The 14060-nt window shown below is 36.0% G+C and overlaps 1 protein-coding gene across 2 annotated transcripts in view; it reads right to left on the bottom strand.

The window, feature by feature from the left end:
- LOC143243955 (uncharacterized) overlaps positions 1 to 14060 on the bottom strand; it is a 137864-nt gene that overhangs the window by 26074 nt on the left and 97730 nt on the right. For both annotated transcript variants that reach the window (XM_076487825.1, XM_076487824.1), the window contains exon 4: positions 12988 to 13054. In XM_076487825.1, coding sequence (XP_076343940.1) covers positions 12988 to 13054 — 67 coding nt within the window. The remainder of the gene's footprint in view (positions 1 to 12987; positions 13055 to 14060) is intronic.

A 14060-nucleotide genomic window follows, 5' to 3' on the forward strand; every position in this document is an offset into this window, starting at 1 on the left:
TTTTGTTATTGAAAAGCTGCTCGACAGTGGTTTTGTTTTCCCTTTATCTTCTCACTTCTAAATTAAGGACAGCTAACGCATTTAGCCCCTGAGTAACTTTGCACGAAATTAGATGAAAAAATCACTTTTAACAGCAAATTGTACCCTTGTGTACACCACTCCTTCACAACAGTAGAATGTACCCTTATGTTGGTTTGTTTTGAATTTCGCGCAAAGCTACTCGAGGGCTATCTGCGCTAGCTGTCCCTAATTAAGCAGTATAAGACTAGAGAGAAGGGAGCTAGTCATCACCACCCACCGCCAACTCTTGGGCTACTCTTTTACCAACGAATAGTGGGATTAATCATTAAATTATAACGCCCCCACGGCTGAAAGGGCGAGCATATTTGGTGTGACGGGGATTCGAACCCGCGACCCTCAGATTATGAGTTGAGTGCCTTAACCACCTAGCCATGCCGGGGCTTTTACTAGGGGAAAAAAAAGTTATCAAAGTACCACAAACGATTAAATAATTATTCCAGGAGAGCAAAACGTTCTATGACATATAAAATGGCTAAAGCCTTGTGGTGACACTCGAGGATGACCATGATACTGTAGTATACACAGTCGCCGGAAGAAGGCTACTGGAAGCGCTTACATACCCTCAGTCGTATTGTTATTATACAGGGTGTTCGGAAAGTCACTGTGCAATTTTGTCGACGATAACAGCATTCATTCAGTCTATTTCAAGCCAGCAACTGATAGCATTGTTTAGAAACAAAATAAGAAGGATCCAAGCCTGTATTGATGCCAATGAGGGTCACTTTCAACATTGTTTATAATTGTCATTCATACTTATCTCCTGTATCCTATATTGAAACATGTCTGTTAATAAATATATAAGTGTACAGTGACTTTCCGAACACCCTGTATAAGAACTACAATTTTTATTTTATACTTCTCGGCCATTTCTTATTTGCAACCCTCAAATTATCGATTTATCTTTATATCAGTGAGAGTCACATATTGAATAACATTAGATTTTGTCTGTTACAACACTACGTAGTAAATATATATATACATAATTAGTGAGATTAATTGTAATATGTCTACAGTATTTGTGTGACCCATATTTTTATGGACTCTGTAACCACCAAAGTAATGGATGCACAAGTAATTTGATGCATAAATAATTTAGTAAATGTGTTAATAGAAGTAATATCTCCAATTTTAGGGTAAGTTACTTCCTTGAGTGACAATCGACTCGGCTCATTACAAGACAATGTTTCCAGCTGTAGTAATTGGTGTTCCTAAGTGTATTTTGGAAGAAACATATTAAAGGAAGGTAGAAACGTAACATCAGAATCTAATAAAGTAATGTCATTCAAAGTTTGTCATTCGTTTACGAACGATGAAGAATATTTTCATTTTTTTAAACCGGATCACAAATTTTTGTGCTTGCTGGTGTTTTCACAAGATTGGGTCTACGGAAATAATTTAGAAAGAAAGTTCGCTTTATTTATGTATTTTGCTTTTGTGCCATGTTTAATTCAAGGTTTCACACGTCCTTTTCTGCGTGCTGATTTCAATAATAAGTTTTATTCTCTCTGGTATTCCAGACAACACTATACAATGATTTTTTTTCTTTTAAAGACATTCCAATCTTCATGATTTCATATTTTTGAGCATAGACATTTTGATAGAGCAACAAAAGGTGGTCAGAATTAATAATCTTTTCATCTACAACCGATAAATGGGATAAGATTACGGTACAGATTTACATAAGAATAGAAGAACGTGAAGGAAAATCAAGAGAGAAGATGAAAAATGGGCAGAAGCAAAGAATCGAGGTCAGCGGGGAAACACATCTAAAAGCAGTGCATACAAACAGTGATATATATATATACGTATAACGGAGAGTGACATTTTATCTAGAGGTAGGCTCGTCTCGAACAGGATTAGGAAAACTGGGCCGAACGTAAATTACAATTGATAGCCTTAAACGAAAAGAAAATAACGATATTTCGCTATGGAGAGGTTGAGTTGTATATAGGAAAGTGTGCGTAAGAGAGCGAACATCGACATATACGATACACTTTCGTTGTTTACACTTTCTGGAATAGCGTGTATTCCTTGATTTAATATATACATTTTTAAAATGTGGAGGCTTGAGTTTATTTCAGAATGTTTGCGCATAGCTGCACAGGGCTATATGTGTATAGAGTATCTTAATATTAATGATGGACCAGGTGGAAGTCTGCAACTAAACAGCACCCCTCCCCAAATCTTGGGTTACTCTTACGTGGCTGAGTTGTTTAGTTATGAACGTCACACTTATAGTCGAGCCTCGGTCCCAAAGTTTTAGAGGTAAAACAACAAAACAGGAAACCTTGGATTTACAGTTTTGGTACACTAACACTAAGATACACACAGCAACAAAAAAAGATATATTGACATTTAAGATTTGATTCTATACAGCCTCATGAGATAGAAACTGCTGTGGATTGTTGTATATTAATTATCTATATTTTAATAACAGCTAAAGTAATAGAGAATTAAATGCAAACAGCAAGAGACCATTATGTGAGCGTCCCTAACTTAAATACAAAATAGTTAAAAAAACAACTCATAACCGTAAGAAAAAGTAGCCCAGATTCCTTAGGTTCTGCAGTTATTATTACTAGACCTACTTTAAGTTGATTCTTTGATTTTTTAATTCCACTTTTATAAATTAAACACTCATGTATGGTATTTTGATCAGAACCTAAATTATCTAGATCAAAAGTGAGATCGTTTGCTATAACTTAGTATTATTGAAGACAACTCGATATAACAAATACATTACTTTAAGGTTAAGTTTTCATTAGCCGGAGACGACATACTTAGTTACAGGTGAAACAGAAGTTCGAACCAGTGAACTCTTTCCTTCCAGGAATTAAAACAGTTCATAAAAGTGTACACACTAATTTACCACTGTACATTCGATTAAAAAAAAGTGTTGTTCGTTAATGAACAATACAAAACAGTCGGTGAATCGTTATGCAGGTTTTTAATTTTCTTATTTTTAGCTATAATTTTAATATGGGCCAGAAGGTCTACGGTACGAGCCCACGACATGTCGCTTAAAACATAAAACACTTTAATATATGTACGTATAATGAAGGCGACAGATATTCTCGTTATTCGGTTACGTGTAGCCGAGTACACGACGTGTGCTGTGCTTTTAATTGATTATCCCCCTTCTGGTCAGGAACAACTACAACAGGATGTTGGGGATACCTGAGCTACCCGTTTTAAACAAGTCATACATGTTTTTAATCGTACTATAAAATCAGCTTTTTTCTTGAAGACATATTTAGACCAACATACTATTATAATCCCTGACGGAATGGCAAAAAAAAAAACCTTATAAAGTGCGAATGTTTTCTTATCCCTTAACGTACGGTGCAAAGAATCCAAAATCTGGAAGATGGATTTTTTTATATACCCCAAGTAAAATAATCAAAAAGAAAGTTAAAAGTAACGGACATCTTTTCCTTTAATGCATCTTTCTCGTACCTGACAGATAAGGGATGTTATTAAATAAAAACTAAGCACGAGACTTGGGTATCAGTTTGAAACTTAATGCCAAGTTACATAACAAAACACTCAGTAATATGAAGAAAAAATATAAGGAGTTTATTTATTTGATTGCTTTCAACAGGTCTAATAGGCAGTAGATTGTGTGTGTCAAGTGACAGCGGTTTTGTTTGTGGATATTTTCGATGTGTAGAAACCGTCTATGGTAGTTCTTGTTGGAAGTCTTGTACGATGTCTTCTCTTAACAAGAAGTGCTCTTAGTGTGAAATCAGAAACGATAATACATAAAGACAAATTGTTTGTTTTGAATTTCGCGCAAAACTACACGAGGGCTATCTAAGCTAGTCGTCCCTAATTTAGTAGTGTAAGACTACAGGGAAGGTAGTTAGCTAGTCATCACCACCATCTGTCAACTCTTGGACTACTCTTTCACCAACGAATGGTGGCATTGATCGTACCATTATAACGCCTACACATCAAACATGCTCGCTTTTTCAATCGTGGAGGCGTTATAATGTTAGTTCGATCCCACTAATCGTTGGGAAAAGAGTAGCCCAAGAGATGGCGGTGGATGGTGATGACTAGTTGTCTTCTCTGTAGGTTTAAAAGTACTAAATTAGGGACGTCTAGCGCAAATAGCCCTCGTGTAGCTTTGCGCGAAATTCAAGAAACAGACAAACAAACGAAGAGAGATATCGAGTTTTAGAAAGAGCGAGGCTGATAGGCTTTCTAATGTTATTTTTTATTTCTATTATCAATGTTCTCTTACGACACCCCTCAATTCTAGCACTGGATATGATACGTAATAAACTTAACCCTCCAGTAAAGCAAGAAGGATGGACAAAAATCTAGAGTAATGAACCCTGTACATATGATAGAGATCATATAAATTATGAAGTCATAATAATAGAATGGACACAAAAACACGTGTGACCTCACACTTAGATCGGAGGCACTTTTACCGATTCAATACTCAACCTTGAAACGTTTAAACTATTATAATTATACCCAAAAAGTTTAAATAAAATTTAAAAAGAACCACACTTTACAAAATGTCGTTATTAAAATCCAGTAGGGAGTTTCAAAATAATAATTTATAAGCATTACAGACAGAAATGATCAATGTGCGTTGTGAGAACTGTTTTCTGTTTCTCATTATATTTATTTCACAGTAAAGCCATTCTTTAGGGATTTATTTACAGGAACATGTTTATAAAAGAAATTGTTCTGGGTTATACAGAAATGCAGTACACAAATTCTGTTGTCACGAATTACGCAGCCCTCCAGTGGCACAGTAGTATGTTTGCGGACTTGTACTGCTAAAAAACCGCCGGGTTTTGATACCCGTGGTAGGCAGAGCACAGATAGTCCTTTATGTAGTTTTGTGTTTAATAATAAACGACAATATTAATGTATCTTTTTTGACCATGTTTAGATATACTGTCCCCGCTGGAACAGCGGTAAGTCTTCGAAGTTACAACGCTAAAATCAGGGGTTCGTTTCTCCTCGATGAACACAGCAGATAACCCGATGTGGTTTTGCTATAAAATATACACATGAATTACAAAGTTGTTTTGGTTTTAATGACGGATTTTCCACAATTCAGGTGCGAAAACTTCTAAACTAATATTCTTTTTTTCTTTCTATCACTAACAGATTTTTTAATATTTTTTTATTTACAAATCGGGAAGGGAAAAAAACTTCTTACTTAAATAAAATTTACCACAAATATAATAGAATATATTTGGGTCATTTATATAGCGACAAATAAAACAATATTGAAAGAAAAAATGTCAAAGTGTATGCACACTCAAATGCTATTCAGAAACTGCACGTCGTGCGCCCTGTTAACCATTTATATACCAGTGGTATGTTCCTAGTTGGTTCTAGAATGATCGATAAGGCTCTTACGTCGCGATTGGTCTAGAGAAATCTATAGTTAGTGGTTATCAACATTTTAAGCATAAAAAAATTAAGATCTGATTTCAATGAAAATTATTAACTCATGTAAAAATTACACATGACGTTTTGTGAAAAATCTGTACGTAATGAAGAAGAATGGATATCATTTTCTGATTCAGAGTACAGAAATGGTTGTATAAAATGTAAAACGTTCAAAACAATAAAACCATTGTAGGCCTGTTATCAGACTTTTAAAAAAGCAAGAGAAACAGTAACATCTTACTACAAACAAACATGCCACCTAATAGCACAGTGGTATGTCTGCGGACTTATACCGCTAGAAACCAGGTTTCAATACCTGTGATGAACAGAGCACAGATATCCCTTGGTTTAGCTTCGTGCTTAACAACAACAAACATTGTTATTAAAAACCGAATAAATCCTATTTTCTAACTACAAACGCCCACACAAGCAGGCACGATGCACATTTACCAGGCTGTGGTTAATGAGCACAATATTTGATTCAGTATCTTGAAGTCTTGTGTAACTAATGCCATGGTGGTCAAACTGAAAAGAGAGAGAGCGAGAAAGGTGAACTTTAGTCATATTGTATATACGAACTCGAGACACGCAGCTACGTCACTAGCAAGTATTCATACAATAACACTGAACCTTCACAAACACGTATTTGTTAATTATAATCAACACAACACAGTTACGATAACCTAAATACGCATATTCATACTTCAATAGACTAAATAGTTTTAGGGCTAGTTTACGGTTGCGAGCAATATGTTGTTCTATTAATCATATTGAATTTAGTGATGCTTAATTAGAACACATAATATCTTTGATTTAAAAGAAACCGATAACAAACACACAAGTGATAACATATGGTGATATTACAAATGTTTGAGACCGGAAAACGTAGAAAGGAGACGAGTTAAGTGAAAGATTTTAATAAAATTTATATACAACCAAAGATGCAGATGAGAGGCATGCCCGTCATGGCCAGGTGGTTAAGGCACTCGTAATCTGAGGGTCGCGGGTTCGAATCCCCGTCATACCAAACATGCTTGCCCTTTCAGCCGTGGGGGCGTTATAATATGACGGTCAACCCCACTATTCGTTGGTAAACGAGTTGGCGGTGGGTGGTGATGCCTTTCCTCTAATCTAACACTGCTAAATTAGGGACGGCTAGCACAGATAGCTCTCGTGTAGCTATGCGCAAAATTAAAAAAACAAACAAACAAATTATTTAAAATGACACTCAGCGGGAAAAGGAACATTTTTCCACGTTTAACTCAAGATGACAAAGGAGGTGTATAGAGTAGTATATACATATATATGTAACACATAGATATTTAACTTTCATGGTATTACATTTTTTTTCAAATTATTATGTTACGTGGCGCTTTGCAAACACGTTAAAGATACTTTCATGTACATTTTGCTCACAACTTATTTAGGTCGTGCCCTACTGCGAGTGACAGATGTTATAGGTTTAATAAGTGGTAGACCTAGTGGGTAGGTAATCTGGGGGAAACGTCCAATGTAAAAAGCATGCTACAACTCATATAGGCGTGCCTGTAAGGAAAGTGTTACAACTCGTGTTCACGTGTTGAAGTCGCACTGTCACTGTGTCGTTACAGGTTATATAGATAGATGTATGTGAATAGGAGAGTGAATTATTGCTGATGTTAGATACTCAAAATAAATACGAAGCCCAATCTATTATTCAGTTTGTCAGTAGTCAATGAGTTACACCGATTTTGGGATATTTCAACCTTCACCAGATTCAATAAGCTACTTTGTTGAGGAACTTGGTTGAAGAATAAATTAGTACTATGAATGCTAGATATTATTCAAATATTGTGTAAATATAAATTCACAGTGGAGAACAAAAGTCAAATGTGAACTTAGCGGTTAGCTTTGTTTGTTAATAAGCACAAAACTACACTATGGGCTTCTGTGCTGTTTTCGCTACAAGAATCAAAACCTGATTTTACCAGGGTGATCCTCACATTTACCGCCTACCTACTTTTTTTTTGGAAGGGAGGTACTATTAGTTACCGGCCGGACAATGAATAACAAGGTACATGGTTCGAGCCTCGTCTCGCCAATAGTTGCATTTTAAGAGTAATGGTTAACTACCACTATTCGATTGGAGTAACCAAAGACATGTAATGGACGCTGTTGGCTGGCTGGCTGCCTTCCCTCTAGCTTCTTAATTCAAAATTAGCAAAACAGCGAAAATTGTTCTTGGTGTAATAAAACAGTTAAAATAGTTATTTGTGTGGAAAGACAACAAAAATAGTTCTTTGTGCTGATTATCTCAAGCATTCACTTACAGTTTGTGTTATACTGAAGTATCAATGTCAGTATGTGATACAACAGTCACGTACAGACATGACTCGGTATGCGTTATAACTGACGTACAGTAAGTTACTTTAAATTACCTACATGGATGGAAGTCTTGCTGATGTGGTGTGTTTACAACTGGTATACATGGTTGGAAGCCTAGCTATTATGGAGTGTTTACAACTGGTATATATGGTTGGTAGTCTAGCTCTTAAGGTGTGCTTACAACTGATGTACATGGATGGAAGTCAGACTGTTTGGGTGTGCTTACAACTGATATACATGGATGGAAGTCTAGCTGTTAGGATGTGTTTACAACTGATATATATGGTTGGAAGCCAAACTATTTGGGTTTGTTTACAACTGGTATACATGGATGACAGTCTAGCTAATAACGTGTGTTTCCAACTGATATACATGGATGGAAGTCTAGCTGTTAGGGTTTGTTTGCAACTGATATACATGAATGGAGTCTAGCTATTAAGGTGTGTTTGCAACTGATATACATGGATGAAAGTCAGACTGTTAGGGTGTGTTTACAACTGGTATATATGGTTGGAAGTCTAATGTTAGGGTGTGTTTACAAGTGGTATATATAGTTGGAAGTCTAGCTGTTATGGTGTGTTTACAACCAATATATTTGGATGGAAGTCAGACTGTTAGGGTATGTTTACAACTGGTATATATGGTTGGAAGTGTATCTGTCATGTTGTGTTTACAACTGATATACATGGATGAAAGTCAGACTGTTAGGGTGTGTTTACAACTGGTATACATGGTTGGAAGTCAGACTGTTAGGGTGTGTTTACAACTGGTATATGTGGTTGGAAGTCTAGCTGTTATGGTATGTTTACAATTAATATACATGGATGGAAGTCATACTGTTATGGTGTATTTACAACTGGTTTATATGGATGGAAGTCTAGTTCTTAAGGTGTGTTTACAACTGATATACATGGATGGAAGTCAGACTGTTATGGTGTATTTACAACTGGTATACATTGATGGAAGTCAGACTGTTAGGGTGTTTTTACAACTGGTATATATGGTTGGAAGTCAGACTGTTAGGATGTGTTTACAACTGATATATATGGTTGGAAGCCAAACTATTTGGGTTTGTTTACAACTGGTATACATGGATGACATTCTAGCTAATAACGTGTGTTTCCAACTGATATACATGGATGAAAGTCTAGCTGTTAGGGTTTGTTTGCAACTGATATACATGAATGGAGTCTAGCTATTAAGGTGTGTTTGCAACTGATATACATGGATGAAAGTCAGACTGTTAGGGTGTGTTTACAACTGGTATATATGGTTGGAAGTCTAGTGTTAGGGTGTGTTTACAACTGGTATATATGGTTGGAAGTCTAGCTGTTATGGTGTGTTTACACCCGATATTGATGGATGGAAGTCAGACAGTTAGGGTGTGTTTACAACTGGTATATATGGTTGGAAGTCTAATGTTAGGGTGTGTTTACAACTGATATACATGGATGAAAGTCAGACTGTTAGGGTGTGTTTACAACTGGTATATATGGTTGGAAGTCTAGCTGTTATGGTGTGTTTACACCCGATATTGATGGATGGAAGTCAGACAGTTAGGTTGTGTTTACAACTGGTATATATGGTTGGAAGTCTAATGTTAGGGTGTGTTTACAACTGATATACATGGATGAAAGTCAGACTGTTAGGGTGTGTTTACAACTGGTATATATGGTTGGAAGTCAGACTGTTAGGGTGTGTTTACAACTGGTATATGTGGTTGGAAGTCTAGCTGTTATGGTGTGTTTACAACCAATATACATGGATGAAAGTCAGACTGTTAGGGTGTGTTTACAACTGGTATATATGGTAGGAAGTCAGACTGTTAGGGTGTGTTTACAACTGGTATATGTGGTTGGAAGTCTAGCTGTTATGGTGTGTTTACAACCAATATACATGGATGGAAGTCTAGTGTTAGAGTGTGTTTACAACTGGTATATATGGTTGGAAGTCCAGCTGTTATGGTATGTTTACAATTGACATACATGGATGAAAGTCAGACTGTTAGAGTGTGTTTACAACTGGTATATATGGTTGGAAGTCTAGCTGTTATGGTATGTTTACAATTAATATACATGGATGGAAGTCATACTGTTATGGTGTATTTACAACTGGTTTATATGGATGGAAGTCTAGTTCTTAAGGTGTGTTTACAACTGATATACATGGATGGAAGTCAGACTGTTATGGTGTATTTACAACTGGTATACATTGATGGAAGTCAGACTGTTAGGGTGTTTTTACAACTGGTATATATGGTTGGAAGTCAGACTGTTAGGATGTGTTTACAACTGATATATATGGTTGGAAGCCAAACTATTTGGGTTTGTTTACAACTGGTATACATGGATGACATTCTAGCTAATAACGTGTGTTTCCAACTGATATACATGGATGAAAGTCTAGCTGTTAGGGTTTGTTTGCAACTGATATACATGAATGGAGTCTAGCTATTAAGGTGTGTTTGCAACTGATATACATGGATGAAAGTCAGACTGTTAGGGTGTGTTTACAACTGGTATATATGGTTGGAAGTCTAGCTGTTATGGTGTGTTTACACCCGATATTGATGGATGGAAGTCAGACAGTTAGGGTGTGTTTACAACTGGTATATATGGTTGGAAGTCTAATGTTAGGGTGTGTTTACAACTGATATACATGGATGAAAGTCAGACTGTTAGGGTGTGTTTACAACTGGTATATATGGTTGGAAGTCTAGTGTTAGGGTGTGTTTACAACTGGTATATATGGTTGGAAGTCTAGCTGTTATGGTGTGTTTACACCCGATATTGATGGATGGAAGTCAGACAGTTAGGTTGTGTTTACAACTGGTATATATGGTTGGAAGTCTAATGTTAGGGTGTGTTTACAACTGATATACATGGATGAAAGTCAGACTGTTAGGGTGTGTTTACAACTGGTATATATGGTTGGAAGTCAGACTGTTAGGGTGTGTTTACAACTGGTATATGTGGTTGGAAGTCTAGCTGTTATGGTGTGTTTACAACCAATATACATGGATGAAAGTCAGACTGTTAGGGTGTGTTTACAACTGGTATATATGGTTGGAAGTCAGACTGTTAGGGTGTGTTTACAACTGGTATATGTGGTTGGAAGTCTAGCTGTTATGGTGTGTTTACAACCAATATACATGGATGGAAGTCTAGTGTTAGAGTGTGTTTACAACTGGTATACATGGTTGGAAGTCCAGCTGTTATGGTATGTTTACAATTGACATACATGGATGAAAGTCAGACTGTTAGAGTGTGTTTACAACTGGTATATATGGTTGGAAGTCTAGCTGTTATGGTATGTTTACAATTAATATACATGGATCGAAGTCATACTGTTATGGTGTATTTACAACTGGTTTATATGGATGGAAGTCTATTTCTTAAGGTGTGTTTACTACTGATATACATGGATGGAAGTCAGACTGTTAGGGTGTGTTTACAACTGGTATATATGGTTGGAAGTCAGACTGTTAGGGTGTGTTTACAACTGGTATATGTGGTTGGAAGTCTAGCTGTTATGGTGTGTTTACAACCAATATACATGGATGGAAGTCTAGTGTTAGAGTGTGTTTACAACTGGTATATATGGTTGGAAGTCCAGCTGTTATGGTATGTTTACAATTGACATACATGGATGAAAGTCAGACTGTTAGAGTGTGTTTACAACTGGTATATATGGTTGGAAGTCTAGCTGTTATGGTATGTTTACAATTAATATACATGGATGGAAGTCATACTGTTATGGTGTATTTACAACTGGTTTATATGGATGGAAGTCTAGTTCTTAAGGTGTGTTTACAACTGATATACATTGATGGAAGTCAGACTGTTAGGGTGTTTTTACAACTGGTATACATTGATGGAAGTCAGACTGTTAGGGTGTTTTTACAACTGGTATATATGGTTGGAAGTCTAGTGTTAGGGTGTGTATACAACTGGTTTATATGGATGGAAGCCTAGCTGTTAAGGTGTGTTTAGAACGAATGTACATGGATGGAAGTCTAGCTGTTAAGGTATGTTTACAATTAAATAATTAAAAGAATTACCCCGTTATGTAGAGCCTAACTACGAATAGTTCCTGATAACACCAGGTGAACCTGGTGTCTGTTGTAATTATAAATATTATATTTTGTATATCCGACAATAAAGTTTTGTGTCTGAAATCAATATAAGTGGATGAAAGCCTCTGTGTTTTAATTACACGTAAAACTATGCTGTACTCGTTCTAACTGATATAAAATAATAATTAACTTCCACGGAGTTACATTCAAGTGACAGTCTTATCTTTTGACTTATGTTCTATCTGGTATAATACACGTTTCTTTACTTTCGCTGTAACGACAGTGTTTGACCGAAGTCTTACTGCTATTACACACATGAACATTTGAAGGATGACTTTTTGCATTAGTGTTTGTAAAACTTTGCTGTTAGCTGTCGAGATTGGACTCAGAAAGTTGCCTCAATATGTATCTATGTTTGTATGTGTAACAGGTTCACGAGTATATTGAGGTAAACTTGCATCTTCTATCTGTCCTTTCAACTGAGTTACTTATGAATAATTTGTGAAAAAAATATGTATTTATCAATTTTAGTAATTAAGACACTACACACTTGGGTAAAGAAACACGTTGTGCTAATAGAATAATATGCAGTAGAGGATCGATTTATAACCATAGGGAAGAGTTTTATTGATAGATCATACACATGTTTCAATAACAGATTGGTGTCTTTTATTCAGACGAAGACAGACCAGTGTTTTATAGACACATAAAACTCTTCCTTACGATTATAAATCGTTGTTTGCCTACGTGTTATTATGACATCACATCTACTAATGTCGGGATTGAAATCCCAAATATATATTTTGAGTAATTCATAGAACATCATGTGACCCAAAATATCATTTCCTTCAAAAATTAAAAAAGTTAACTTCTAAACAATGAGACTTCCCATTAGCCAGTGCGATTTGTTTGGTTACGTCATTTTCGCACTAAACTACTCGTGTAACAAGCACAAAATAATTTCGCCATAATTTTATCTAATAATTTACAGCCAAATTTAGTAAGAAAATAGCCAATGTGTAAAAAAACAAAAACAATGTTCTCACCTGGCCTCTTATGGTTATTCTTCCTCCTTAGTTCGGACAAAGGTTGCGAGTGACTCTCTCGATTCGTCTGTAGAGAGAAAATGAAGGCTACCGTTAACAAGACATCACGAAGAGTCCACTGTGCTATAGAGGGAGGATAGTGTTAGTACGAATGAAATATAAAAATGACGTCACGTTCTGGGATCTTGTTTCGGTTTCGCAATTTTGAGAATGATGTCACGAATTTTGACGGAAAGGTTTTTACATAGCAATTCACATAATTAGCATTCATACGTTTAAATATTTCATTGACAAAACTCTGTTTGAGTACTATATGTTTTATATCTCACTATTGATGTTGTTATTTACATTTTATCTATATATATATTTTAACATGCTTTAGTAGACTCAAGCGTTATCATAATTACCGTAACATCTATCACTGCACGATAATGATTCTTTGAACATTAATTGTGACAAAGAAATTCATTTGATGTAAAGACACTTCTCTTACATAAGTATGCAACAGATTAGAAAAGAAAGCCCCACAAAAATCGTTTATAGTAAGGCCTTACTAAGCCTATAAGCGCTAAAACAGAATTATATTCACGCCTTCTGTGTTTCTCCTTTATTTTCACTCGTAAGCTCTTAGAATTACCAACACAGTCTTTTTTTTTTTTCTACCCTGTTGATTCTAGTTGTTGGACCCGTTCCGGAATCAAGACATAAGCTTGTTGGTCCGCTAGTTCTTTTGAACGATAATAAAGTTAATTAGAAACAGGTAAGTAAGCGGTATGAATTTGTTTGTTTGTTTTTTTAATTTCGCGCAAAGATACACGAGGGATATCTTCGCTATCCGTCCCTAATTTAGCAATGTAAGACTAGAGGGAAGGCAGCTATTCATCACCATCCACTGCCAACTCTTGGGCTACTCTTTTACCAACGAATAGTGGGATTGACCGTAACATATAACGTCCTACGGCTAAAAGGGCGAGCATATTTGGTGTGACGAGGATTCAAACTCACGACTTTCAGATTATGAGTCGAGCGCCCTAACCCCCAGATCATGGCGGGCCAAGCGGTATCAAACCCCA

Source organism: Tachypleus tridentatus, chromosome 2 (genome assembly GCF_004210375.1).
Source record: "Tachypleus tridentatus isolate NWPU-2018 chromosome 2, ASM421037v1, whole genome shotgun sequence".
NCBI lineage: Eukaryota > Metazoa > Arthropoda > Merostomata > Xiphosura > Limulidae > Tachypleus > Tachypleus tridentatus.